The sequence below is a fragment of the Poeciliopsis prolifica genome, unplaced genomic scaffold, assembly GCF_027474105.1.
Source record: "Poeciliopsis prolifica strain line A6 unplaced genomic scaffold, Auburn_PproV2 SCAFFOLD002, whole genome shotgun sequence".
NCBI classification, from domain to species: Eukaryota; Metazoa; Chordata; class Actinopteri; order Cyprinodontiformes; family Poeciliidae; genus Poeciliopsis; species Poeciliopsis prolifica.
This window is the reverse complement of record NW_026562377.1, coordinates 23783288-23811194: the sequence shown is the minus strand read 5'-3', so window position 1 is coordinate 23811194 and position 27907 is coordinate 23783288. Positions and strand designations below refer to the sequence as shown.

At 40.2% G+C, this 27907-nt stretch overlaps 2 protein-coding genes across 4 annotated transcripts in view; one reads left to right on the top strand and one right to left on the bottom strand.

Annotated features, from left to right (window-relative positions):
* Nucleotides 1–21370, bottom strand: part of gabrb3 (gamma-aminobutyric acid type A receptor subunit beta3) — a 46006-nt gene extending 24636 nt beyond the window's left edge. The window contains exon 1 of the mRNA XM_055020182.1: nucleotides 21141–21370. Coding sequence (XP_054876157.1) covers nucleotides 21141–21235 — 95 coding nt within the window. The 5' untranslated portion in view covers nucleotides 21236–21370. The remainder of the gene's footprint in view (nucleotides 1–21140) is intronic.
* gabra5 (gamma-aminobutyric acid type A receptor subunit alpha5) lies at nucleotides 443–27469 on the top strand. 3 transcript variants are annotated; one of them, XM_055020191.1, is made up of 10 exons: nucleotides 443–578; nucleotides 2409–2493; nucleotides 2608–2732; nucleotides 4978–5045; nucleotides 5548–5768; nucleotides 10038–10120; nucleotides 18712–18855; nucleotides 24085–24237; nucleotides 24516–24727; nucleotides 24936–27469. In XM_055020191.1, exons 2-10 carry the CDS (start codon nucleotides 2411–2413, stop codon nucleotides 25224–25226), a joined length of 1380 nt encoding a protein of 459 aa, XP_054876166.1. In that variant the 5' UTR covers nucleotides 443–578; nucleotides 2409–2410; the 3' UTR covers nucleotides 25227–27469. The 3 variants fall into 3 exon arrangements, with proteins under 3 accessions (XP_054876166.1, XP_054876173.1, XP_054876170.1); XM_055020198.1 differs by lacking the exon at nucleotides 443–578 and adding an exon at nucleotides 664–779; XM_055020195.1 differs by lacking the exon at nucleotides 443–578 and adding an exon at nucleotides 819–1104.
* Nucleotides 27470–27907: the final 438 nt, after the last annotated feature.

The following is a 27907-nucleotide window of genomic DNA, read 5'->3' as shown; positions in this document are numbered from 1 at the left end:
ACGCTGACGAGAATCAGCATGTTGGCCCCTGCTGCTTGGTTGAAGCTGAAGTTGGTTTTCCAATTCGGCTAAAGGGCGATTCCATCACCTAGACTGCCCGAACCTGGACTAGGACATTCTCAGCTGATAGCAGACTGTTCATAACCAGGTGTGGGATTTGTGAAACCTTCATCTGTCTGGTGAAACTTTCAGGAGAACACGTTTGGCTCCGTCAGGGCCGCGCTAATAAAGTGCGTAATGCAGTCAAAGAACATAAAGGCGAGTCAGATGAGCGCGTTCATTTCAAAAGACGGCTTCACTCTTTTCTTCATGTCTCTGTTGACTCCTCTCTCTCTTCTTCTCTTCCTCTCACCCTCTCTCCATCCATCCATCCTCCTCCTCTTCCTCCTCCTCCTCCTCTCCCTCTCCTCCTCCTCCTCCTCTCCCTCTCCTCATCCTCCTGCTGTTCCTGCTCTCTCGCCCAGTTCTGCTCAGTGCGCAGTGGATTCCGGATCTTACTACGTCCTCTCCCGCTGAACACGCTGTTGGATTTAGTGCAACGCTCGCCGTGCAGCACCTTGGAGACCAACTAAAGGATGGTCAGTCCTCACAGCTGGAGAGGAGGACGAGCGGGGTGGGGGGGGGGGGGGGTGTTATTCGTTTCTGCCGCCTACTTCTTTTTCCTTCTATTATTTTTTTATATAGAACGATTATATATACCCTATATAATCGTTCCGGGGAGAGCTGCGGCTGACATTGAGAGCAGCAGTCTTTGTTTCACAGGGGGTGTGGATGAGCCGGTGAGTCTGTCAGAGCAGCACAAGTTTGATCCTCCGCCGCTGTGAGATTCGGCGAACTGCGGCACGAGCGGCGCGGCGTCGTCCGGCAGCAGAAAGGGGAATGTAGCGGGAAGCGTGTGTGTGTGTGTGTGTGTGTGTGTGTGTGTGTGTGTGTGTGTGTGTGTGTGTGTGTGTGTGTGTGTGTGTGTGTGTGTGTGCGTGTGCGTGTGTGTGTGCGTGTATGTGTGTGGGGGGGAGATCGGAGGAGGAGACGCTGCTGCGTCGGTTAGACGTTCAGATGAGAGGGGAGCTTTTCTGCCGAGATCGTGACGGATTTTCGTCGTCGGTTAGTTGGGATGTGTCGTGGATGTGCATGAGGACTGGGGTGATGATGATGATGATGGTGGTGATGATTCGGGGTTCACCGAGCTCCAGCTGTGGTGCAGGATGTGTGGAGACAGTCGGGGGTTGAGGGTATTTTCCTGCGTGAAAGCCTCAGCAGAGAGGAGCTTAATGAAGGAGTGGAAGGCAAGAGGCGGGTGGGCTGCGTGGGGTGGTTGGGGGGTCCAAAACAGATGGGGGTGCTCTGATGTTTGGAGGAATTGAGCATTTTTGATTGTGTGTTTGAATTGTCTTTTTTTATTTATTTATTTTTTTAAAATTATTATTATTGTTTTAAGGAACGTCTTCTTGCGCATAGAGGAAAGCGACTGTGTTTGGCTCCCTGCACACACCTGATCTGGAGATTTCAGTGCATGCTGGCTTTTTTTTCTCCATCCTTTTTACACCATTATATTTATATATATCAACAAACAAACAGACAGTCAAAAAATGAAATCAGCGTAATCCTATGTGCGAATTAATCCTCCTTTAGAAATTTGGCATAACAAAAACAGGATTTTTTTCTTTTTTCTATTTTTTTCTTTTTTCTTTTTTTGCAGAGATATCAAATCTAATCTAGTTTATTCAGAGATAAAACACTTACTGAACCGCGCTGCTGGTGAAATTCCCATGCTAAAAGCATGCAGGGGGCAATGTCAGCATGGCTCTCTGCCCAGAGCGGCATGGACTGTGGGGGCAGCAACACAACGAACATAACAAATCTGTCAACTATGACATCCTAAAATAATGGCCTTTGTCTTTTTTTTTTTTTTTACCTAAATCACATTGTCTCAAAAAAAAAGTGACAATCAATTGAAATAATTTAAAAAACAAACAAACAAAAAAATCTTAGCCACTGACGTGTTTTGTTGTTGACAATCCTTTTGCAGTGTATCCAGTGTGAACTCTGCTGCTGCTGAAGTTGGTATCTGATTTTATAAATCGGTGCCAAATTAAAGGGCTAGTTCTGTGTTTTTTTTTGTTTTTTGTTTTGAAAACTAAACTTCATCCATTTTTTTTTGAAAACTGAACTTCATCCATGTTTATTCTTCAAAAATGTCCACATATATAGACAGCTCTAATTTCACCTGAATTATTCTTCACTGAGTTCTGAATTATAAGACGCAGTTTGTTGTTTTACTTGATTTTGGGAATCCTTATTGTTGCACCATTCATGCTGAAGCCACCACTATGTGTGTGTGTGTGTGTGTGTGTGTGTGTGTGCGTGTGTGTGCGTGTGTGGGTGTGTGTGTGTGTGTGCATTTTCAGGAATGGGCAATGGGATGTGCTTCAGCGTTGCAATGAGACGTCTATGCTTCTGTGTCTTGCTTGTGAGCATCACCTGCCGTCTGAGGTGAGGAACCGAGTTTCTGGCATGTTTACGTATTGCAGAGGCTATCATTAAAAAAAAAAAGAAAAAAGAAATAAATAAGACACCAACTACAACAAAAAGTTGCCTTTCATCCAGTCTCTCCCAGGATTTAGCCGGAACCCCCAAACAGGCGGAGATAAATGACAACATCACCATCTTCACCCGCATCCTGGACGGACTGCTGGACGGTTACGACAACAGACTCCGGCCCGGTCTGGGAGGTGAGTCCGCTGGATCAATAAGCCATTACAACTCATTGTGTTACAGGCTTTTTATCGGACTGCTTGAATATTACTGCAGGGAGAGGAGGTGTTGATGAAACCGCGGTTTGATCTCTGCAGAAGAAGAAATGTGACATGAGACGCAGCTGGTCTGATCAGACCTTCTCTCAATGAGCTCTAACATCAGTGTGACTGCAAAGCAGCTCTGGTTTTGCAAAAAAAAAAAAAAAAAAAAGCTATTTTTGTTTTAATTTTTACTGGTGATGAGGCATAATAGTGTGGTCAAAGAATGAAAGATCAACTTTCTTTCCCTCTGTTCATTAAATACATAAAACTAAGAACTTTAACCGTTTTTTTAAACCATATGCTTATCTGTGATGCACTTTTCAGTTTCATTTTAGTAAAACTCAGCTCAATGGATACAATCCTTACCTTCCTGTTAGTTTTAAACTAAAACTTTATCAAAATGAAACTGGAGAATGAAACATTTTTCTATTATGCTTTGTAGCATTTAGGGAATAAAAAGAACTGACATTTTCAGGCCTTGAATAAAATTGGAAAAGTCTGTTTTCCAACTTTTCCACCTTCCTAATATTTTTTCCGCCTTCCTAATACAACGGCCGAAATCTTTGTTTGTTTGTTTGTTTGTTTCCCTAAATTATCCTTTGGCAAGACTAAAATGCCATGGGCCATTATTTTATGAAGGTGACAATATGCTGCAAATAATCAGTTTTAAGTGTCTTTTTTATTGCGACCACTAGGTGTCACCAGAGTCTGCATGCTTCAGTCAAACTAAATTAGATTTGTAGAGGTTTTTCTGCCACTGGTGACTTTTATTTGCAGGAAATAAGACAGGAAAAGGGAAGAGACATGCAGCAAAGGACCCAGGGTTGGGAACTGACTCCCAGACAGCTGGAACAAGGGCCAATGTCTCAGTACATGGGGCGCCATATACTAGTATACAAGACTATCCCATAGGCTGTTTTCTTTTTTTAATGTAATTGATTTAAATGCTGGATAGTTTTATCATCCCCAACCCCAAAACAAGACAATAAAAATCTTAAAGGAAAGAAAAACTACAGTAACTGTCATGAATTTTCTGAAAAGGCCGGTTGTGGCAGAGTGTATTGATAAAACTATGTAACAAACTAAAAGTATTATTGAGTAGCTGTCTCTGCTTTCCATTTTTGAAATTAAAAACATCTTTTCACAATCATGCAATTGGGTTGTATGAATATAAAAATGCTTGGATTTGATTGATAAAATAATATTTAAGAGCACAACGTATCTTTAAAGTTGTTTTTGTAAGGCCCTAGAGTCCCAAGGGCCACATAAAAAGTTATGGTGGGCCGAATTCGGCCCCCAGACCTTCAGTTTGACACATGCACTGAGCATAATACGTTTGTATACTTGCAGTCTGGCTAATTATGAATGTACTATAAGTATATTTACGATTATTGCTCTGGCCTCTATTTTGGAATGACTTATTCATTTATTATTTATGACGATACAATTTTGGTGAATTGAAAAAATTCATCCAATGTATTTTAAAATATGTATTTTTACTAGAGCTTTTCTGAATTGATTCTGTGCTTAACAAGAGGCCAACATCAGTGATTTTGTTGCTTTTTTTCCGGTCCCAGTAAGATTTCTGGCTGCTGAATTCCCAGGAAAAAACCAACACAAACACTTCCTGATGTCAGATGATGGAGGAAAACATTCCTGATCCCTGATTTTAGGGTTGCTATGCTTCAGAGTTGTAAGAAATATCTTTGACAGAGAGTTGGTCCGTTTGCCACACTTTGAACAGCTGACAACAGTCACAGATTGAAAACTGACCGTGTTTTCTCTTCTTTAATGTTGTTCAGAATTTATCTTACTTGACTTAAGGACTGCACATCACCTGCTTTCTTTTTCTTTTTTGTAGAAATGATCACTCCAACTGTTTAAATGATTTTTTCCGGGATTACTTGAGAAAAGGAATTTTAAAAAGTTTCAAAAATAATTCTCTCTGCATATGCAGTGTTCGAGGAATACATAGTACTACACACACACAAAAAAATGTCCCCAAGATAGAGCCTTGAGGAACACCACAACTTACAACACCTGTGGAGTCAGTAAAAAAATCCAGGTTAACCTCATTAGGATTAATCGACATACCATCACTTTAATAATGGGATTCATATGTATAATAATTATTTGTATATTTAATAATTATGTAATAATTTTCTGTGTTTTCCAACAGAGAAGGTGACGGAGATCAAAACCAACATCTTTGTCACAAGCTTCGGTCCGGTCTCCGACACGGAAATGGTACGCAATTTATTTTCCTCCCAGATTAGCTCTTTTTATAAATCTTTCACACCGTAGTTCTTATTAAACGTTTTACTTTATATAAATTATGCCTCAAATGTACGAAAGCTGAGCTCAGTAGCATTTGTTCTTGAGTTAATGAGATGTGTGTGTCTTTATCACACAGTAACAATGACCACTTTTGCAAGACAAGGAGACGATAATGTGTTCCTGAATGCTCACGATCAATTTCTCGGTGTCCTTAAAACCTCGGCAAGAACAAACTCAAGCTGACAATGTCAGATCGAGGACAACCTGACATTAGAGTCAAGTTTAACACACACACACACCAATAGTCTTGTGTTCTCGAATCTCTGTTTTCTCAAGAGTAATTTGTTTTCTCCAGAAAAACATCAGGGAAAACGTCTGCTCTCGTACAAATCTGCCCAATCAGAGGCGAAGCCTACATTATTCACGTCCACATAAAGTTCCATTTCGGTGCAACTGAAGCTTCTCTCCACAGGAATACACCATCGACGTTTTCTTCCGTCAAAGCTGGAAAGACGAAAGGCTTTGCTTCAAAGGCCCGATGGAGATGCTGGCCCTGAACAACCTGCTGGCCAGCAACATCTGGACCCCCGACACGTTTTTCCTCAACGGAAAAAAGTCCATTGCGCACAACATGACCACGCCCAACAAGCTGCTGCGGCTGAAAGACGACGGGACGCTCCTCTACACCATGAGGTGGGCTCTCAGGCCACCGGCCTGCTGCCGCACCAGGGCCTGCGATTCGACTGCAAATGTGCTCAGAAGTTTGTCGATATTCTGACAACAAGGGAAAAAAACCACAATTTTGCAAATGCGGTGATTCCATTGAATAAGACCCCACCACTAAAATCCCATGTAGCTTAGTTTGTTCAGTCAATAAGTCTTTAAAAATCACAATGTGCCATCATCCTCCTACCACTTTCTGTTGTCTTCTTTGTGGTTCGCGCCAGTAGAACGTCTGATTTTTGATCATGTGGTTTGTGTGATGTGATTGGTGTTTCACTAGATTTGATCAGTTTCACAAGACAAACCTCATCCCAGCACCAAAACTTATTGAAAAACAACTTTTTTTCTAAATTGATTTGTTGCCATCAAGCAGATTTCTCTTTGAAATGTCAAATCGCGCAACTACGTGGTCAATGGAAAGGCAGCAACTGTTTATTTTTCAATCAGGCTTTGCACTCCACAACACAGGCTGCCTCTTCATTCAACATGAAGTCGCACAATTTCACATTTTGAAATTAAGTTTACTTAAAGAAAATGCTTCAATTACAGAAGAAAACTTGTTTTTCGATGAAAAGTTTTGCCTCTAGTATGAAGCGGTTCTGCGGCCGTATTGAAATTGGTTTGTTTTGCGAAACGGCAAAGGAGACGGTTTTTTTCACATCAAACGAGACACACGACAAACAACCGGATGTCGCCGCTGAAGAAGACGAAAAAGAAGACGAACAGGAAGCAGATGGAGGCGTGATTTTCAATGACATATCATGTGGACAAACTTATTCACAACTTGCCTTTGATATTATTCCTTATTTAACACCACACACGTTAAATTGTGTTGTTTTTTGACATTAGCAGAAAATCGACAACCTTTGCTTCTCACGTTTGTAATGGAAACGCAGCTGTTGATTGGTCGGCGCTGAGTGAAAAATGTTGTGTTGACTAAAACCTCTACCTGCTGCTTCTTTGCATTGAGTGGGTTTTTTTTTGGAGCACCGCTGCACTGAAAACAGCCCACACACTTGTTTTCGCCGACCCGGCACTGACGCATCATCGTGGTTGTCCCCGTACTCTGAACTGGAGGGGGGCAGGCAAATTTTAAGTGTTTGCTTTGACCCTCCTCACTCTCCGTAGCTCCACAATAGTTACCTTTTTAACACACAGATAGACATATATATTTATTTATGTTTTCTTCTTCATAATGCTCTGGAAACTCAGAAACAGTCAGGAATATAATCCTTATATTTATTTAACAGATCATCACAAACTAGCACTTAGCCATGAATTAGAGAGGTTTTAAAAACTCTTACACTTAAGATCTTCATTTGTCTTTGTTCCTCCTTATTCTGATATGGAGTTAGTCCAACGCAACTAATTTCCCTTCAGAATGTGGGCAGTGCAGACTGAACGTTTTATCACAATACTTTTTGGTGCTAGTGTGATAACAATAAAAATGACGATAAGAACTACTCATTACTTTTTTTCAAGTTACTCATACAATTACAGCCTCATAAATACAAATACTGCTCTTGAAAAAGATATGCTGCTTTAGGACACCACACATACAGAAGAAATGTGATGTGCATCCCTGAACGACGCACAACAATCGCACTTAATCACATTTTCAAATGCAATAATATCTATTGATTCTCTCATTGAACAGAAAATAGCAAAACTTACATTATGTTTTTTTAAAACATCATTAGTTTGGAGTTTATCATGAAACATCTCAGCCTGTCAGGTTAATAAATTTAATCCCTAATATGAGTCAGTTCATCAGTAAATAGTCTTGATAAAAAGACTTTCCTCTGAAGGCCTTTGAGATTTGTGAACATGTGTGAACAAGAAGTATTTTACACGTGCAAAACTTGTCTAGCAAGTCCACACCACACTTTTCAGATTTTATTTGTCAAAACCCCAGAAAGCCACACATTCCTGCCACTTCACAGTTACATGCTATTTTGTGTTGGTCCAGTGCATGAAATCAAATTAAAACGTATCGATTTGTGGTTGCGATGTGACAAACGGTGAAACGGTTTGACGGGTGCGAGACGCTGTGAATGTGTTGCTGGATTTGTGAAAGCTTTATACAAACACAAGAAAGCCTGTCACAATAAGTAACGCATCAATGAATCGCATTGTGTCATGAAACGAGCTGAATAATTTACATTTGCGTGATTCATGTTTTGTTTTTTTATTCTCTCATTTTTCTTTTTACCAAAAACTGGATAAAAAAAAGTGTCCAGTTTGGTGCTTTGATCTCAAGTTGCCCGTTTTATTTAAGGACAGTTTTTCTTACAGGTACTTTATTATTCTATTAAGTCTTCTTTTATTTAGTTGTTTCTCTCCATTCATTTTAGATATTCAAAATATCTTCCAGGTCTAGTGTTAAAAGTTTATTAGAATTTAAGGTTTATCCATTTTTGAGAATGTGTTGCTTGCATCATTTCAGCATTACTATTATATCACTCGAAAATGGTCTCAAAACAACAACATTATCGTCAGAACTACTGAGACAACCTGGGACAGATCTAAACACAACAACGCCACACGCAGCGCTGCGCTACACCCTCTCCCAGCTTTAATAAGCATCATTAATAATAGAAGGAGAGGCATAAACTTGCATTTCAGTTTTGGGTCATCATCCTTTCACAACCAGAAATCGACCAAGTCAAACATTAACTTCGGAAAGCATGAGCAGATGAACTGGGCTGTGTGTCAAAAAAAAAAAAAAGATGATTGACTCCTTCATATTTACTCTACGTTTTTCCCAGTGGAGCAACCGAGAACACATGAGCTCACGACCCGTCACAGGGTTTGTGTTCTGTGAACGAGGTTATTACAGAAACATGGTACGCACGCGTTGCTCTCTTCTTCCCTGCTTCAGAGAGCAAATACTGTCGTCTGCAGAGACGCAGCTGCTCTGGCGTGAAAAACTCTCTCTCAGGAAACGTCCAGTTCCAGTTGATGCTGTGCAACACCTTCCACTACACACCGTGTGTATCAAAAGAAATTGCAATTATTTTATTTTTTTTGTAATTCTGACTTCCATAGTAGTGTGTTCTGTTTTGATTGGTTATGGGGTTTTTTTCTTTCTTTTTTTTTAGGCCAGTTCTGAACTTATGACTAATGGAAGCTGAGTCATTATATATTCTAATCAATCATTTCTAATCAAATCAATTTCACTCAGAGTTGAAATATTAATTTTGTGAAGTCGGAATTAAACAGCAGCTTTCTATCTTCACTGCAGACTTCGACTTTACAATCAGCCTAAGAGGTGATGAGAGGACCGTGTTTGTGCTTCGAAAAATTTAAAGTCTTTATTTCCTAAGGTCACAAAATAGTAAATTTGGCACATTTCAACCAAGTTCTCTATCTTACAAATATCAAACCATTACTGCCGATTACTGAGAGAATGTTTGTTGTGCAAAAAGCTTTTGAAATTTTCTGTCAATTGTAAGATCAATCTTTTCTTCTGGTTTGGTATCAAACAGTATCTGATTTCGACTGCAAATATTTCTAATTTGTTATGCTTCCAGTGGAGTTGTGAAATAATTTTAAATGACCAGAGATCACCTATAAATTAATAACCAGAATATCTATCAAATTCCTTAATTAAACATCTACTTTCTTACTCTCTCTCTGTTGTTAAAGTCGATTGCATCCATCCGTCCATCCATCCTTCCATCCATCTGTCCATCCATCCATCAGTGCTTTTATGGATTCAGCCCCCATTTCTCATGCGTATCATGCATAATGTTCTTACTGCTTCATGATTGTATGCTACTTTGTGTTGGACTTTCACAAAAAATTACATTAAAATATATTTTTGTTTCTGGTTGCAATGTGGCAAAAATCTGGGAAAGTTCGAGGGGTATGAATACTTTTGCAAGCCGCTGTGTTTTTGACTCCAGCACACCAGAAACTGAAGATGTTCACGACGCAGCCAGCAGAGGGCGGCATTGCACGAGGCTTGGAGCTCATTTGTTTCCTTTCCACAGATAGGTGGAAACTCCACACACCCAAAGCTGCACCAGCCTGTTATTTCTAGCTGTACCAAAGTTCCTCTGGTGGTTATTTATTGCTACCGAGTAGAACAATAAGGATTATTTCTCTATCGTTTCACACAGTGTGTTTATATGTATTTCAGGGAAAAACAAGGTCATTATTATTTTAAAAAAAAAAGAAACGAAAACGACATGTCACATCTCTGCTCAGTTTCTGAATCTGGGTTTCCTCTTTCAGGCTCACCATCTCAGCAGAATGCCCCATGCAGCTGGAAGATTTCCCCATGGATGCCCACGCCTGTCCCCTTAAGTTTGGAAGCTGTGAGTTGACCCACCTCCTGCCAAACACACGCGCACACACACGCACACACACACACATGCCCACACACCTGCTTCTTTACCAGATGAAGGACAGGAAAAGGAATATAAGCCATAGCGGGATGCACGAGGGCATCTGAACAGGAGCCGATTTGACATTGCTTTGGTTTCGGGGTCTTTATGCTGCTCAGCTCAGAGTGTGACAGCCCTCATCCTTCAGGTGCAGAGCTGCTGTGGTGGTGCAGGAGACAACCATTTAGACTCTGACACACTCCTCCTGATTGAGCCATTAATCAACATGTCAGCGCTGCGGCCCGGCCTCCTCCGTTATCCCACCTCACCTCTGCTTACTGCAGAAAACCCGTCATGTTTTCCCGCACGCTGCTGCGTCAGAACTGCAAACTTTAAGTGACGTTCAAGGAATTTGAAGTGGAGGGAAAATTATACTTTTCTTTTTTTTTTTTTTTTTTTTTTTACAAAAAAATCGTCTAAAAAAAATTTAAATTCAAATATCTTTGTTGTTGAGCGCATATATGCTTATTTACGCAATCGTTTAGCAGCACAAAAAATTTTTTTTTTCATTGAAAATATTGCTTATTTTATCAAAATATGGTTTTGGATTAAAATGTGATGAATTATGCTTGTTATTATTCAACATTTTAATTAAGTACTTTCTCCTAGTGCCTTCATGGGACCACTTGTGTTTTCTCATCTAAATGGATTCATTTAGTTTTAATGACTTCTCATACGTTTTATGATAAATGTGTTTTTTTTTGTGTGTTCTTAATTATATTCTTGTTTTGTCTGTATTATTTGTAGTGATTGCAATTTTTTTTTTAAATTGACAATATTAGCGCAGTCACGGTATTCTAACTTAGTTTGCAAAGCCTTTGTTTTTAACAAGATAAACTGGGCAAATTGTTCAAAATGTCCTTTTGGCAAATTCTGGCACACTTACAGAAATGCCAGTTAATGTGTGTTGTCCCTACCAAATAAAGCAAATCAAATTAAATCATTATTTTTGATTAAAATTGAGTTCCACCACTAGTTTAAACTTAACTCTGTCTTTCTCCCTGACCTATTTGCCATGTTCCAAAAATAAATAACTAAATAAGACTCAGTATCTGTGAACATGTGCACACGCTCAGAAAACGGAAACATAAAGAGCTTTCCACTCAACCTTTAAGCTTTCAGTTGTACACTTTGCAACATCTTTGCAACATCGATTCACAAAGCTCCAAAACGATCTGGGAAGTTCCTGCCCGGCAGGCTTAAGATGATCATTTAAAGTGTTCCCTGCCTCTGACGTATGGAGGGTGATCCCGGGCCTCACACCACTTTTACCCCCTGCCACGCCCACTTTATCCACGCGGAGGTGGGGATAATCGGACCAAGGCTCCTTTCCACTCTGTCTGTAACGCCGCCGGCGAGAACGCTCATCACGCCGCCTTTGCTCTTCATCTTAACTTTAAGCACACAGGGCTTTGGCTGGTGGACTTCAGACTCAGTCTGGCTGTAATTTCTGATGGATTACTGTCAATTCAGTTCACTTTATCCCAGTTGTTTCCAGCTCATCCAGGAGGTTTATGGTTCTTGTAGGCAAAGACGGAATAACAACAGTGAAAGAGACTTCTCAGCCAGAAAATTGAATTTGCTCAATCTGTGCATAGTGGATTGGATTGTAAATGGACTGAACTGCACTGTGTATAATTGGATTTGAATTAAACCCGTTTCCCTTTTTTGTATGTTGCCCCGTGGTGACTTTTACCGTAATTTGGTGCCGCTTCAGCCGATCCGAACTCACCGAATGACTTTCCATCCAGCGGGTTTTTAATCACATCTCAAAAAGAAGAGATACCCATAAATAATATCCATTTCTACAATTTGCCTTCAAACTAAATTCAGCTGTTCTGCGAAGGCTTCAAAAGTTCCCCAACAGCATCCAAAAGACTTTGGCGCTTGACGGAAGAAATCAGAGGGAAAATGTCACAGAACGATGTTCAAGCAGTCAGCCAAAAACTGGAAGAGTTTGACACAAGTACAAGCCCAACAAGACATGGCGGTCGGCCTGAACTGGCAGGTGGAGGAGCATTAGTCAGGAGAGCAGCAAAGAAGACCATGAGAATGACCAGGAGGACTTATAGAAATCCACAGATCAACTGAAAGGACAATTATAATGTTTCACAGATCTGGCGTTTCTAAAAAGAGAAGCAGAAAGAAAGTCGTCGCCTTAAGCAAGTTGTAAGATTTTGCAGACATTTAAAGAAGGCTTTGAAATCAAACACTGTACATCGCCCTGAAGGCTACACGGAGCGGCATGGTGGTGGCAGCATCATGAAGCAGGTCAGAGATAATGCGTCGATTGGTGGAACTAAGAGCAATCCTGGAAGAAAGTGGTTCGTCGTTGCAAAAGACTCTGAACGTTACACACCGACCCACAATGTAGTGGCTTGGATCAAGACATATTCATGAACGAGACAGACATATGGTTAGAAAGACTTGCAGGACACCATAAGTTGCATTCACAGCAATATTCACTACATTTATACCCTGCAGCTATGAGATAAGTGTACACTCTATACATTGAAGGTGGAGAGCAACATGTCTTGTCACAAGACGTCTTGTACTGGCCTTAAAAGGAAGTGTAAGCTCCACTTTGAGCACTGATACCTCGGCACTCTGCGGTTGTGTAGCTGTAAAATTTGCTTGGCCGTATATCCTGTTTCCTCAAACTCCATTAACCTCAGCTAATCCTTTGACCTAATGGACAGCACTAACCCAGGAGCTCAAGGCTTTCAAAGCAAAAGTAGACCTGTCCTTTTGCGCTGAGTTAATCACCTTTCATGGACTGAACTCTGCCTCCATCAGCCTCGTTCTCTTTCTGCTGTAACTTGTGTCCGTCAAACTGCTTAGTGATTTATAAGGCAGAGTTTGAGAGGGACAGAAGCGCTTGGCCCCACACGTATTGTGAGGACGACTTCCATTTACGTCAAACTTGGTTGGCGACAATTATTCCCTCTTAGTCTGCGCATTAAATAAAACTTAGTGTTTTATTTAAAGTTTATTTACAGATGGACACAAAGTAACACATAAGGGTAAAGTAGAAGAATTGTATTTTTTATTTTTTTTGTTTTGTTTTCTTTTTTTTTTACACACAAAAAAGTGAAAAGTCTAACTAAACTATAGAGTTATGGAAGTAACTCATGGTTACCTGAGTCTCTTGGACGATAAATTGCTCCAGTAATTACTGCATTAACAATAATATGGTTGTATTGAGCCCATTTTCAAGTAACATGGTGCGACGGTGCAAGTTGTTTCTCTCGAAGACCAAAAGACTTTTGACCAAAAGACAAAAAAAGAAAACTTTACATATTTTGTAAAGAACACTTAGGAGTTGAAGTGGAAGATATTTTAAATATATCATATAAAAAACAACAACCAAAAACAATAAGTAAAGTGGAAACTAAAACCACGAACAAACGAAACCAGAAATAAAACGCATTATGCAATCTCTGTACCCAAAATTGACCTTCGATAACATCTAGTTCATTTGAATTTATCATGCGATTAATCGATCAATTGCTTATTGAGGCAGGCTTACGTCGGAGATCCACAGAGCAGGTGAGAGTGTCTGTTGACTTTTTGCAGCAAGAAGAAGGCCACTGTTTAAAGAAAACCAGGTGAAGCGAATTTACAACAAGGAAAGCATGTAGAAGACGAGAGCTAAATCCACCCGATAAACAAAGTGTCGTGTTTTGCACATCACCGCCACACGGCGGTGGGGGACGCGTTTCTTAAACAGAAGCAGGGAACTTGGTCAGAGTTGAAGGGCAGATGGTTGACCTTGACTGTATGCTAACAGCCTGTATGTTTAAGGTCACTGTCTTGACCTAAATTCAATGTAGAATTTGTTTCAAGACATGACAACAGTCATAATAGAGCAGTTTTCTATGTTTAAAGTAGTTTAGACAGGCCAGGTAGCCCAGTGACATGAGACTCTTTTCATGAGTTCTGCTCATCACCGTAGCATCACTCTGAAAAACTGATGTAACTCGGAAACCTAAAGCTTTGGCTCAAACTTTTAGAAATAACATACATCTGCTAAATAGGCAACTTTTTACATTATTTGGGACAGCTAAACTTAGAGCTAGCCGCATCCTGCCAGCTTAACGAAAGGTTTCCTGAAAGACAATAGTTCCTGAACCTAACTTAGAACTTCAATTTTATTCATTTTGAGAACAAAATCTAACCAGGAGCATGTACTGTAGGCAACTAATTACCTTTAAAGTTGCCATATCAAGCCTGACTTAATCTAATTTAACCTCCAGTAATATAATATGTTTTATGTTGTCGTTTATTTTACAGGGTGACGCTTCAAAACTGAGGCTAACACAGGTGTTATATGCAAGGGAGCCATCTTGGATTTTGAGGTCGGAGAGTTGAGATGGGAATTTATCCCTAACGAACCTCTGATTCACTTTTCCAATTTAAAACCTAGAAATTTCCAGTTTTTGAGCAAAAATGGAGCGTTCAATTAACTGCATATTTTGATTGACAGTAAAGATGGATCAAAACAATTATGTTGCTGTTTTTCTGTTTGTCTTTTGACAAAATCATTGTAGCTCTGTTTTAAAACGTGCGTCGATACCATAGACAGATTTTGCATGTCGGCATGTTTTTTTTTTTGTCATTCTAAGCCTTTAAGAACTGCTGCTCTGTATCCAACACTCTTGCCTTTACGGTTCTAAATGGCCGTTTTGAAGCGTACTGCTGTTCCTCGTATTACATTATCTGTTTCATATAATTACAGCAAAACACACGCAAACGTGTCTAAATGTCCAAAAATGAAGCAGGGCCTGCAAAGAGACTCGCACATGTTGTTCGACTGGATGCGAGGTTGGAAAATTACTAGGGTAAAATTTTTTTGTTGTGTGTTTAACCATAGTTTGTGAGTAAAATAATTGAGCCCTGCAGAGAAAAAAGCGAAACATGAAGGAATTTGCCCGTCATTCCTCCTATGAGCAGCGTGATGTCTCGCGGAACACAGGCTGTGAGAGACTCTGTGGTCACGGCGCGCGGCTGACTGTGGAGGAGCCGCTGCACCTGCCTGGCTTTGCTGACGCCGCGCTTCCACTCGTTTGTTCTCAAGTTCACGGCAAAAAATAGCCAGCGATGCAAGCTGCGAAACCAGACCCGCTTCCTCGTGAACGTGCTCCACATCTGTGAACGTCGACCCGCTTCCGAGGAGCACTTTTGCTGTGCTTGTGCAGAATTTGTGGCGAAACGAAACTTTTCACGGGTTAATGTCGAGGATCATCTGACACAAACCAACCAGGGACATGAAATCATGCGTTTCTTTTTATCAGGTCTGCCATTCAACAGGCCCAGATGCTTTGTAGGTCAAGACTGTGTCTTTTCTGTAGTGCAGATTGAAGACGCATTATGTAATGGCTTTTAACCCAGGAGTCTACAACCTGCAGCTCTAATGCCGCCCCTTCACAGTGGCTATTAATAACTTTGACCAGACGTTATGTAGAAATAGGTACATGAAGGCCAAAGGAAGAACTTAAAGCAGCTCGTCTAGTTTTAAATGCAACGCTTTAGATATTTTTGCATGAATCAGTAAAATTTTGAAAGGCATATTTTAATTTATTAAGGCCTTTTTGAGTGATGAGGCTGGAAACTATAGACATTACTCTTCAGTTAGATCCCTATTTTTTCTGCTTTTTATGTTACTATAAGAAGATCTTATGTGACTTTGTGAAAGGGTATGATGATGATGATGATGATGATTATTATTATTATTATTATTATTATTTTGCTATTTATTTTTCTATTAGGTCATAGTGGCCGGTCTGCTTTCCCTCTCACAACTTTCTGTTTTCGGCCATCTCTACGTTAACTTTTTATATCTCCATGACTGATTTTTTTATTTATTTTTTTTATCTAAAGATATTTAGCAGCATCAAGAATTAGCCCCAGTCAGAAGCAGTCAAGTAAATTTATGAGAATTAAAAAAAAAAAATCTGCTTACTGTGTTGAATATTTAATATTACTGGTTTGTGTCGTCCGCTCTTGATGGTGCTAGGAGTTTGTCGAGATAAAAAAGTTGATTAATTAGAGGAGCTATAAGCTCGGAGAGAAAATATCTTTTAGCCTCTCAGTTGTCTCACTAAAAACAAAATTGGCTGGTTTAGTTTCTCTCAGCCACGTGGAAAAAGGTTTTGGGTCCCAGAATATGCACAACAGGAGAAAATAAGTGGTTATTATAATGTAAAATGCAATGGTGGGTACTGCTATTATTTTTTTATCTTGAGTGACGTTGAGAGAAAATGAAGGAAAACTTGACCGTTTTACTATTGTAATGTTTTATTTGAATTCGATGCCTAAAGGCTTTCAGCCTCTTGCTTTGTTTTTCTCGGTTTCTGAAGGTTTTCTGTAAGTAGTGCAGTTGCACAACATTAGTGATTTTTAAAAAATATTCATTTTTCTAAAAAACTGTTTTTCTTAATTCAGCATTTTAGCAGAGCATTTCAGCTGAATGTTCCTACCGTCAAATAAGAATATTATTTACATAAACTATGGACATTTTCCATGGTGGTTATGAGTGTATCGGTGAATCTGAGTGTAAATATCCGTGACTTTAATGCGTTTTAAGCTCCACGTCGTGGCAGAAGGATGGATCGGCATTAATTCATCTGCTGAACACAGGATTAAATATTACAGTGCACCTGTAGTATTTGGAAATTGTGAGAAACATATCCGTTACATAACGACACTCACGTAATACATCATTCATCAAACTTTATTTTCCCTCACGGATGCGTCCAGGGGCCATGTAAATACATAGTGACATTTGGAGAGGTGATTTGCAGCTCAGTTTTTACGTAACGTCTATCAGTGGAGGAGGAGAAGCTAATATTGACACTAGGAAGGGTTCAGAATTAAATCTTAGATGCTGTTAGTTTTTGGCCTAAAGTAAGATTTATCCACATGTAAAAACGGCCCACCACAACATAAGAGCATCCTCTCATAAGATAAACCCACAAGGGTTTTTTTTGTGTGCTTGTTTTATATTATTGTGGTGTTTTATTTATTGAGCGTTGATTTGTTAATATTGTTGGGTTAATATTCTACAGGGATGCACCGATTCACTTTTGTCCACTTCGGATACCGATACAGATATCTGAGGTTTAGTATTGGCCGATACCGATCGGATGCAGAAAAACAGACGTTTATTTTCCCAAGCAGAGACATAAATGTACAGAATTACACATTTATTTGCTACGTCTGCACCAATAAAGCACTCATAAATGCACCAATAGCTTCACAGGTTTGGTCAAGCATGTAAAAACGACTTGAATTTGTTCAGTCAGTGCGATTAAAAATGCAAAATAAATAATGATGAAACTTACAAAAACAATAGGTTGCCTACATTTGGTCAAAAAATAAACTGCAACAAACTTTCCAAATGGTTCAGAAAGGGCAACTAGGAATTTTAAATATGGTGCAAAGTGAATTATAAAACATTGCCACACCGGATCTAGAACTGTTGTCAGAACCAATACCAATACAGATGTTAATAATCGGATGCCAAATTGTTTTCAGTGTTTTATTTAAGAGTCAATTATGCTGGATTCTTCAACAAGGTGTTTAGGACCTTTGGAAGAGAAGCAGGACGAGATAATCCAAAGTATAAGACAGCTGGACGTCCTCTCTTGTTACTTCTTAGTTATTGCTGTGATGCTGCGTTCATGTCAACTTTACACCACAGGAAGACGTGGCTTGTTAGAAATGTCAAGAAACGCAGATCAGGTCAAAAGGGTAAAATAGAAATAAACGAAGCTTCAGTCAAGTTTTCACTTTGATGATAAGCAAATACAACTAGCATGATTCTTTTAAAAACAATTGTTTCTAATTGTGGAAGTTTACCCTCCTGAACAAGAATTTCAGCAAATCTTCACCAGGGATGCCAATAAATGTGACGGAGGCTGAGAAATGCAGCTGAAATATTTTGCGTCTTGATAATTGACGGTCCAGGCTGGTGCTGACGGTCAATAAAAATTTTAAATCAGATTCGTCACAGTCCAGCGCTGCGATTAACCACGATTAAACAGCATTTTTAATGCTAGAAGCTTGAAATATACACGTTGTCCTAAAAATGTTAAAGAAAAATCTTTTCTTGCCTCAAACCAAACGTCTACGCTTTCCATGTTTTTATACGAAGGAAGGTTTAAAAGAAGCCATTTTGTTTCAAACGTAATCCAGGAATATTACCTCTAAACCAGGCCTGTCACGATAAGACATTTGGTTTGACGACCAATTTTCCCACTAATTATAGCAATAAATGTTGTTTTGAGACCATTTTTGATAGACTGATAACATAATAAACATTAATGAAGTTTAATTTAGTAAAGAACTCAACGATGGAGCTGGAAGGCATTTTGAATATTCAAAGTAAAAACACGACAACCAAGAACAAGAAATGAAATGGAGGAGGACAAGAAACGTTACAATCTCAAACATAAATGAAATGGATCATGATCAGTTACATATTCGATTATGAACCTGTAGGATCGTCTCCTCTCTCCTAGATGCCTACCCCGTCTCAGAAGTGATCTACAAGTGGACCGAGGACGCAGCCAAGTCTGTGGTGGTGGCAGAGGAAGGCTCGAGGCTCAACCAGTACCACCTGATCGGCCAGACGGCGGGAACGGAGGAGATCTACACCAGTCGGGGTACAGCGGACAGACCGTAAACTCACTCCAGCTCTAGAGCACTGACCCAGGCCTGGTGTCCGGTTCAAGGGGCGCATGCTGCTCTGCGAACTAAATGCTCATCATGCGTCTGTGTTAACGAGAACGGCGTGTCGGATAAAGTGTGTGGGAGCATTTATGGTCTCCTCGCCCTTTTTCTCGGTTTAGGTAGACGGCCTTGTTCTGGTAGGTTGGTCGCTGTACCGCTCTCTGACTGCTGATGGATTGATCTGCGTTCTGTGAGATGTTGTTTTGTTGTTTTTGTTGTTTTAAACTACCCCACAACTCTCCCTGGTGTGTCAGCTGTGTTCCTCGATCTCCGAGTCGCTGTGCAGATCATGCATGGAGATCAAGTGGCACACAGGTGAACTCCACCTACTGCAGTCTGTCGGTGCCAACAGATTCATTGATCAGGCTGAAGAATGAATATAAAAGTTTTCTGGAAACTTTTTTAAGATGATGTCTTTATAATTCTATCCTTGACCTTGCACTTTGCTTTGCTGCTTCCTGGCCCCGACAACCTGCTGCCTCTGCTGGAGCAACACATCTGGGTTCATACCACTGTACTCTAAAGCAAAATGTTGAGACACTGAAACAAGTCTCTGGAGAAAATAGGCCAAGCAGTAAGACAGTGAGCCTAAGCACACGATTTAATCTGCCAAAGAATGATTAAAGAATACAGTTTATATTCTTATGTGGGCAAATCAAAGCTTTGACCTCAATCTAATAGAAATTTCCCCTAAGAAGCTAAAAGCATTTTTACACCCAAAGACCCGTAAACATCTCATTGTTTGCTTTGGAGTATTGAGCTAAAATCATTCAGAGCTGCTCATGTCTAGTTACTGGTTTACTGGTTTACTGGGGAGGTCCAGTTCAAGAGTGGAATCATGGCACAATGTACAAATTCAATGAATTTTAAGACTTGGGTGCTTAAGAGCTAAAGCCTTTCCTCTGCATACATCTCCCAGAATGCTGTGCGGTTCTGGGTCGGAGTTCAGTGACATCATTGAACATTCTATCAGATGCATTATCTATTGGTATATTGAAATCTATAGTTGTTGATTTATTGTCCAGTCCTAAGCATGTGTGAAGCATGTGTCAAACTCAAGGCATATGGGCCAAATCTGGCCCACAATACCCAGTTATGTGGCCCCACTAAACTCATATGGAGCCATCAGGAAAACAGATGTCTGCTTAAATGTTGTTTCACCAGTCAAATCCAAGCAGGTTTTTGTTTTTATATATATCTGGATACTGCCACATAATATCACTGTGAAAAGATGTTTGGTAATATTTAACCTGAAGAAGCACTCACTGAATACAGAGACGGCTATTTGTCATTACTTAGGGTTTCCCTCAGTGTATTATAAGCCTGGCAGGCCACCAGGCTTTATTTAACCCCCTCAAGAACCTGGAGGAAGTAAAGCAGCCAGTCAGCTCAGCAGTCGTACCGTCGCTCCAGCCTGGACCTGGTTTTCAAATCAAGCTGGATAAGGGCAGGAGGAGGGGAGGAGAGGGGGGGGGCAATGAATGAATCTCCAGGATTTGAGTGGGCCTCCCACACACAGCCAGCTGTCTCTGGGGCTGTCAGAAGGAGAGGTGGCAGACGCATGGAGGGGCGGACGGGGTGAGGGGGGGGGCAAAAAAAAAAATCACTTATCCATGGTCTGAGCCACTGGGTCTGTAGGGTTAATCCGTAGGCAGGCCCATCAGTTGTGCTTTTACCGAGTGACATCACAGCGCAGGGATTGGCTGCTGAGGAAGAGACGGAGGGGCTGGACAGCATCTGCTTAATTCCCTTATGTAAAGAATAATACTTTTGGTTTTTGGTTGTTAGTCTGTCACAAAGGAGGAGGGGAGAGCAAGACGGGCTTCCCAGAGATGCAAACAGGCGCTACGCCCCGTTTACACCGGATGATGCACGAAAGAGAAACAGTTTATGAGACAAATCTGTGGTGGGAAGCTCTGGATCAGAGCAGGTTCTGCAGAGTGCGGTCCGTTTGCACACGCAGCAAAGCGCCGCCTGAACAGGTAAAGGCGAGTCACCCAGAGCCAGCACGGGCTTAATTAGCCGAGCTATTCTGAGGTCCAAACCCTCCTTAGCGGGCCCGGAATAGATCAGCAGTGCTGGACGCACACGTGGTGGAAGCCACCGGTTTAACCAGACTGGATGCAAATACGGCTGCAGGAGCAGAAGTTGTGATTTATTTTATTAAATGCATGACCTTGCTTCCAGATCACAGCCCAACAGATGGACCTGTACTCACCAGTTGACCAGCATGGCCGCGTTGTTCTCCGCTATAAATGGCAGCTCCCCACAGACGCTCCAGAACCCAGACAGTAAAATCCACCACAACCGCATTGTTTTGTTTGTTTGCTTGTTTGTTTACACCCGGGAGGTTTCCATCCACTTTCAGTCCCAGAAGGCAGTGAGGTCAGGTGAGGTCAGATCACAGCAGAGACCCCCACGCCGTGGCCCCCCGCCCACAGGGCAGGTCTGCAGGCTACCAGTCCACAGAGTGAAGGCGACCCGGGAACCCCTTCCACCGAAGACATGACGCCGCCTGTTGCATGGCTCGCACCGTCCAAACTTTGCTCCCGTCTTGTCCCCTCCGCTTCTCGCTCGCTCTCCTTCACCCTCACTTCGCACCTGCATGCGGTCCAGGTCCAATTCGGCGGTCTCGCTCAGGCGAGGCGAGGATGAACGTCCCCAATCAAGAGTGGCCTGGCCTGACAGAATGGGATGGACTGTGTCACACACCCACGCACCCACACACATGTACGTGGTTCTTGCACATAGAAAGAGAGAGAGGGAGGAAGAGAGAGAGAGAGTGCAGATTGTGACAAGGGATTAGCGAGACAGAAAAATCCGATTTTGCCAGGAGAAAGCAGCAGTCATCTGTGGATTTTCTATAGTTTATCAGACTCGGCAGCTCGACAGGATTTCACAAAACAAGGAAATCATTCAAATGCAATCTTCACTTGATTAACAGGATACAATGTTTTTTTCTCCCCCCCCACCCCTTCCAACAACCTACTTTTTCTTTCCCTGTAAAAATAAATGCATCACTCATTTAAAGGAGAAAACTCTGGTTAATGTCAGATCATGTGACAGAAAATCAGATATTTAATGGCAGCAAGTGCAGGCAGGATTTTAATTTTATTATTATTATTATTATTATTATTATTATTATTATTATTATTATTATTATTATTATTATTATTATTATTATTCACAATGAGTGTTTCTTTCAATATCACTTTCTTTGAAAATGTGATGAGATTCAGTTATCAATCTATTACCAAAAATTTTTTTCTCATCACTTTTATCTTCATTGCAATGAGGGCTGGAATAATTTATTGGATTAATCGCGATTAATCAATTATTGCAATAATCGTCAGCTAATTTTTTTATCTGGTAAAGCGAATGATTAGAGGTCTTGGGGCCGAAACGATCTCAACCTATTCTCAAACTTTAAATGGGTAAGAAGCCCGGCTCGCTGGCTTGGAGCCGGGCGTCGTGGAATGCGAGCTAACTCAAGCGTACAGACTCAAAAAAAAAAAGGTAATTTTCTGAGAAAGAAAGCATATTCAGGGCAGTAATGAGGCCAAAACTGTATATAAGATAAAAACACCTTTATAACCAAAACCACTCCTCAGTGTCATAGTTTGAACTTCACCTGGTTCAGATTTTCTGAAGGAATGCTATAGTGTTACATTTCAGACAATAAAATGTTTTTCTTAATTAAAAGTAGAATTTTGTTATTTTTGCATTTGTGTCGTTCAATGTATTTCTAATAATGTCTGAATGGTCAAGTGAAAAAGCTGAACAATGTGGCATTTTTTTCATTATTAGTTTGATCGGTTACCACAATAATCGTTAGTTGCAGCTCAAATCACAATAATTACCGTAAAGTATTGTGATTAAAAGCAGAAAATCCTAGACAGGGAGTGTGGGGAGAATAGTCATGTTTATTTCTACTGGAAGTTACTGAAGGTGTGGTTTTGTATGAGCGTTGAAATCTGCCAATTTTTTTTTTTTTTTCAAAATCCCTTTTTAATCTGGGCTACATTTGAATGGAAAAACAGCAACTGCGCAGAGAGGGCGTGCAGAGTGAGGCTGTGAGCGCGGCCCGGGTCGCCAGAGTTTACCGGCGGGATGACCCAGAAAGAGAAGGTTTATCAGGGCGGGCCGGGCGCCACGCAGGTGCTTTAATGAGAGGAAGGAAAAGAAATTCCACAGATTGAGCATGTCCTTCATTTAAAACAAACAAACAAACAAACCACGGCGTTGTGGTTTTCAGAGCAAACTCTCAAATATTAATGTTGGAGTAGTTCCCTGTTACGACTTGAACGTCGCCCGGGCCCGCCGGCGTCTCCACTTTACGTTTTCCACAAAGCAGAAACAAAGCTTTAGTGACAAAACTTAAACCTGCGGTGACGAGAAGGGGAGACGTGTGAGAGTCTTGCAGCGAGTTAGGGCCAGAAATCAATTATTCCATCGATTATTCTGACAATTAATCGATCAATCAGGTTAAAGCTTTCTACCGATTTTTCACTGAACAGTTTTACAAAATGCACCCAAAAGATGCTTATAAACAAATAATTCAATTTCTTTTTATATAAGAAAGTGAACATTTTCTGACTTTTAGTACAATAATATAGTATTTTTTAAAAAGTGGGCCATCAAAATGCAAAATTGATATGTTTTTGTGCAATTCTGGATTAATTACTGCTCTGAATATGTTCTCTCAGCAAATTGTGTTCTTTGGGATTTTTTTTGAGTCTTTCTACTCCAGTTAATGATTAATCGACTGCTAAATCGGTTGACGATTATTCCAATAATCGAAACATCACAATTAACCTAATTAATCGTTTCAAACTCATAGTGACTACTTGAAAAACAAAGAACAAAAGTTTGAAAAGCCAAACAAACTGGAACTCATATTTTTATTTTGTTATTTTTAAATAAAGGTTTCAGTATGCAGCTCTACGTGACATTACAACCTGTCCAAACAGTTTAAATATAACTTTTCAGGCATTTGCCATTTTCTCACTATAAAATGACTGCAATCAATCCCATTCATTCTGAAGTTCTGAAATACAAGCTTCCTGTCTAAACCGAGAAAGCTCTCATATTCTTCCCATCAGTTGAGTGTGCTGTTTTAAGCACATGGAGAAATGACGGTCCATCTGTTTTGTTGTCTCCAGGCGAGTACACGGTGATGATGGCCCACTTTTACCTGAAGAGGAAGATCGGCTACTTCGTCATCCAGACCTACATGCCGTGCTTCATGACTGTCATCCTGTCCCAGGTTTCTTTCTGGCTCAACCGAGAGTCTGTGCCAGCAAGAACCGTCTTTGGTGAGTCTGGAAGACGGGTCGAGCTGCGCAGTGGTCGAAATGTTTGAGCATCAGAACCCATAGGAGGATTCCCAAAGAGACCTTTAGCTGTTCTTTCCACGATTAGAGGCTGAATATTTCTCAGTAGTTTTCTTTTTTTTTTCTTACTACTACTACGTGATCTGTTTATAATACTCTCCTACGCAGCCGGCTGTTTTCCAGGCCCTAATCTGCTGTGATAGAAACAGAACTGCAACTCTGATATCTAAGACTGACCCAGTTTTCTCTCTCACTGCCAGGTGTGACCACGGTCCTCACCATGACCACTCTCAGCATCAGCGCTCGAAACTCCCTGCCCAAAGTGGCCTATGCCACCGCCATGGACTGGTTCATTGCAGTGTGCTATGCCTTCGTCTTCTCAGCCCTCATTGAATTTGCCACAGTAAATTATTTCACCAAAAGGAGCTGGGCCTGGGACGGGAAAAAAGCGATGGAGGCCCAACAGCCCAAGGTACGTACGCTGGGTTTGATGTCGAAGTACAAAGATGGGGACTTCAGAGCTAAACATTTGAAGAGTTTGTTCAAAACTTGCTGAGCTACTAGAAAATGAGCATCAGGTCATCAGATTTTACTTTTGTTCCATGTATCGCCTTAACTTGTATTACCTATATTTACCACCACAGTTTTACTAGAACCACAGCTCGTCTCTTTCTCCGCAGAAAAAAGACCCACTGGCGTTGTCCATGAAGCCCAACAACACTTGCTCCGCTGGTGTGAACTACACAGCCAACCTCACCAAGGACGCGTCCATTTCCACCATTTCAAACAGCACAACTATTCAGCTCAAACCGTCTGAAAGCAAGGCCCCGGACCCCAAAAAGACTTACAACAGCGTGAGCAAGATCGACAAGATGTCCAGGATTGTGTTCCCCGTGCTTTTTGGGACCTTCAACCTGGTGTACTGGGCCACGTACCTCAACAGGGAGCCGGTGATTAAAGGAGCTGAGTGAGTTCTAGACTGAAGGCCAGCGATGACGAGAACTCAATCAACAAATGCCAAGCACTTTGTCCTTGTACCATAATTGTTGTTCTTTTAAGATATTTACAAGTTATTGCATGTGTGTTGCTTCGGGTAAGTGCTGCCATGTTTGCCTTGAGTTAGTTCATGTATGATTACCGACCTAAAAGATTAACTTATGATTGCTCACTCAGAACTTGGTTGTACTTAATATATATATATATATATTTTATTTTTTATTTTGAGCATTTGGCATTTTGTATTCTGTCGTTTAGTTTTCAGTTGGAAATGGAAAAGCAAGGCCAAATGCTATGCAAAGTAAACAATTTGTACTGTATCATTCAAAACCGCTTTTTATCTTTGTAAAGTCTTTGTACAGTAAATGTTAACCTTGAGGTCCACGAATGTGAAACAGGACCAAGGCAAATGTAACTTTGCTTTCTTGTTAAAAGCAGCCGAATAGCCATGCTGAATGTGTTGCCTTCAGAGTGCGATAACTCCTTATGAATGCACTGAACTCTGCACTCCTGCAACAACCTTACTCTGAAACCCGGTTCAGAAAGTTCATTTAGTGGACTCGTTCACGTTTTTTTTTTTTGTTATTGTTGTTGTTGTTTATTTGTTCTTACTTTAGATTTACGGTGGCTTGTCCTCGATTGAGTTTAATCAGTCTGAGTTTTTGTTCAAGCGGGAAACGTTTTGAAAGTGGTGTGTTTCTAAACTATGAGGTTAAACCGTGTACATAAGTAGGTACGGGAGTAGCTTAAGAAAGTTGTATATTTGCCCTGCTTTTAGAAAAGCACCACTCGCCCGGTAAAGTTTGCACTTATATCGATGTAATGCTTACACAACAGCATTGTTAGTTGCTAGTTTTAGTGCTCAATAAGAGAATGAGTCAAGTAGTTTAAACCCTGGCAAGTTAAAAAGGTTTTATGCTTAGGAAAACATTCAGGTTTTTTTTTTCATAGATATAAGTTTGTTTTTTTGGTCTTTTTTAAAAGCTAGCATACTTGACGATTAAAAGCTAGCATACTTGACAATTAGCCTTGAGGAAAAAAAATAAATAAATGAAAATATCTTGTTTTGGCATGAAAATAAGACGGACATATGCTGGCTGGAGAAAAGCGTCACGACCACACCAATTCATATCACCAGGGTTCAAATAGAAATATTTAACAATATTAATTAAAAAAAAACAACAAAGCAACAAAAAAAACAGCTATTGCCTGATGTCTTTAGCTTTGTTTAGCTTAGCTTAGCCCTAGTTAACATAAAGACAAGAGAATGGGGAAAAACAACCAGCCTGCTGTTGCTTCATTTTATTCCATTCATGTGTCACGTTTTTTTTTATTTTTTTTATTGAAGTTACATGAAAAGACTTTGAAGTAAAGTTTAGTTCACGTGACCCACAAACACAAACTGTTAGCTTGATCGTAAGCTAGCTCGTACTAGATGCTAGTTGGTTGCATTTTAACAGTTTTGGAGGGGATTGGCACGTTGAGGGCATGTCTCAGTACTTCTGGCAATGTAATAAATTTAAGATTTTTGACACCTTGAAAACCTCAATTGTTCATTTTGGAGTTTTGTTTTCATGTTTGTGTACTTTCAGACAATTAAATGCAGCCACGCTTTCTTTATTTCATTTTAAACTAAGCCTCTTCACTCCACAGCCGCAGTCGACATTTTGAGTGGCCACGATGTTTTCATTCAGTCTATTTAAAAACGAAGCTACATTTATTGTACCCATATTCCTTTTTTTCTAAAACGGGAAATCACTTTAACAGAACAATGGAATGTAATGGTTCTTTCACCCATATCTCAGAAAATACAAACGTTATTTTTAGCTGAATTTGCTTAAATGTCCGAACTTTATCAAGCGACCTAATGCCCGCTTTACAACCGTTTTGTTTTTTCTTTGTTTTTTTTTTAGAAATATTGTATTGACATTGAAGTAAACAGAAACTGTCTGTGCTTTAACAGCAAATACCTGAAGCAATAAATAACGCTGAAGTGAATGACATTTTTTTGTGTGTGTTCATGCTAAAACTGTCAACATTTTACATGTATTTAATTAGGTTTTCATCAATCCGCCAGTCGTCTTTTTTAATAAAAGCATTGCTATAGATTTTTTTTTTAATCCCATTTTTCATGTGACAAATGTCAAGGCCTGTGCTAATGTCAAAAACGTGCACTTTGTTCTGTATCTGACTCCAATAAAGCTTCACTCGCACCGTCTTCCGGCTCTTAGTGCTCAGTCATAATAAAGCAATAATGTTGCTGCTGACATTTAAGCTTTAATGAAAGGCTGCTGACTGATGTTTCATTCATTCTGAAAGAAACGCGGTATGTAGACAGGCTAATCCAGATTGTCTGTGCTTAATAAAAATAAAAACATCTGTTCTTTTTCTCACGGAAATCAAACTGAACTAAATGAAAACTGTGAAACCTGGATGTATGTTTTATAGGTTCATTATACATAGAGTAAAATATTTGAAGACTTTTTTTTCGTCATTTTGATGTCTATAACTTACAGATAACAAAAACTCTCAAAGTTCTGTCTCGCGAAAAAAATTACATAACATTATTGTTTTAATGTTATGGAGTTATAATGGCCATCCAACCATGTGACTGTTGACATTGAAGACAATGTTGAAGTTATAAAAGCTCTTTGCT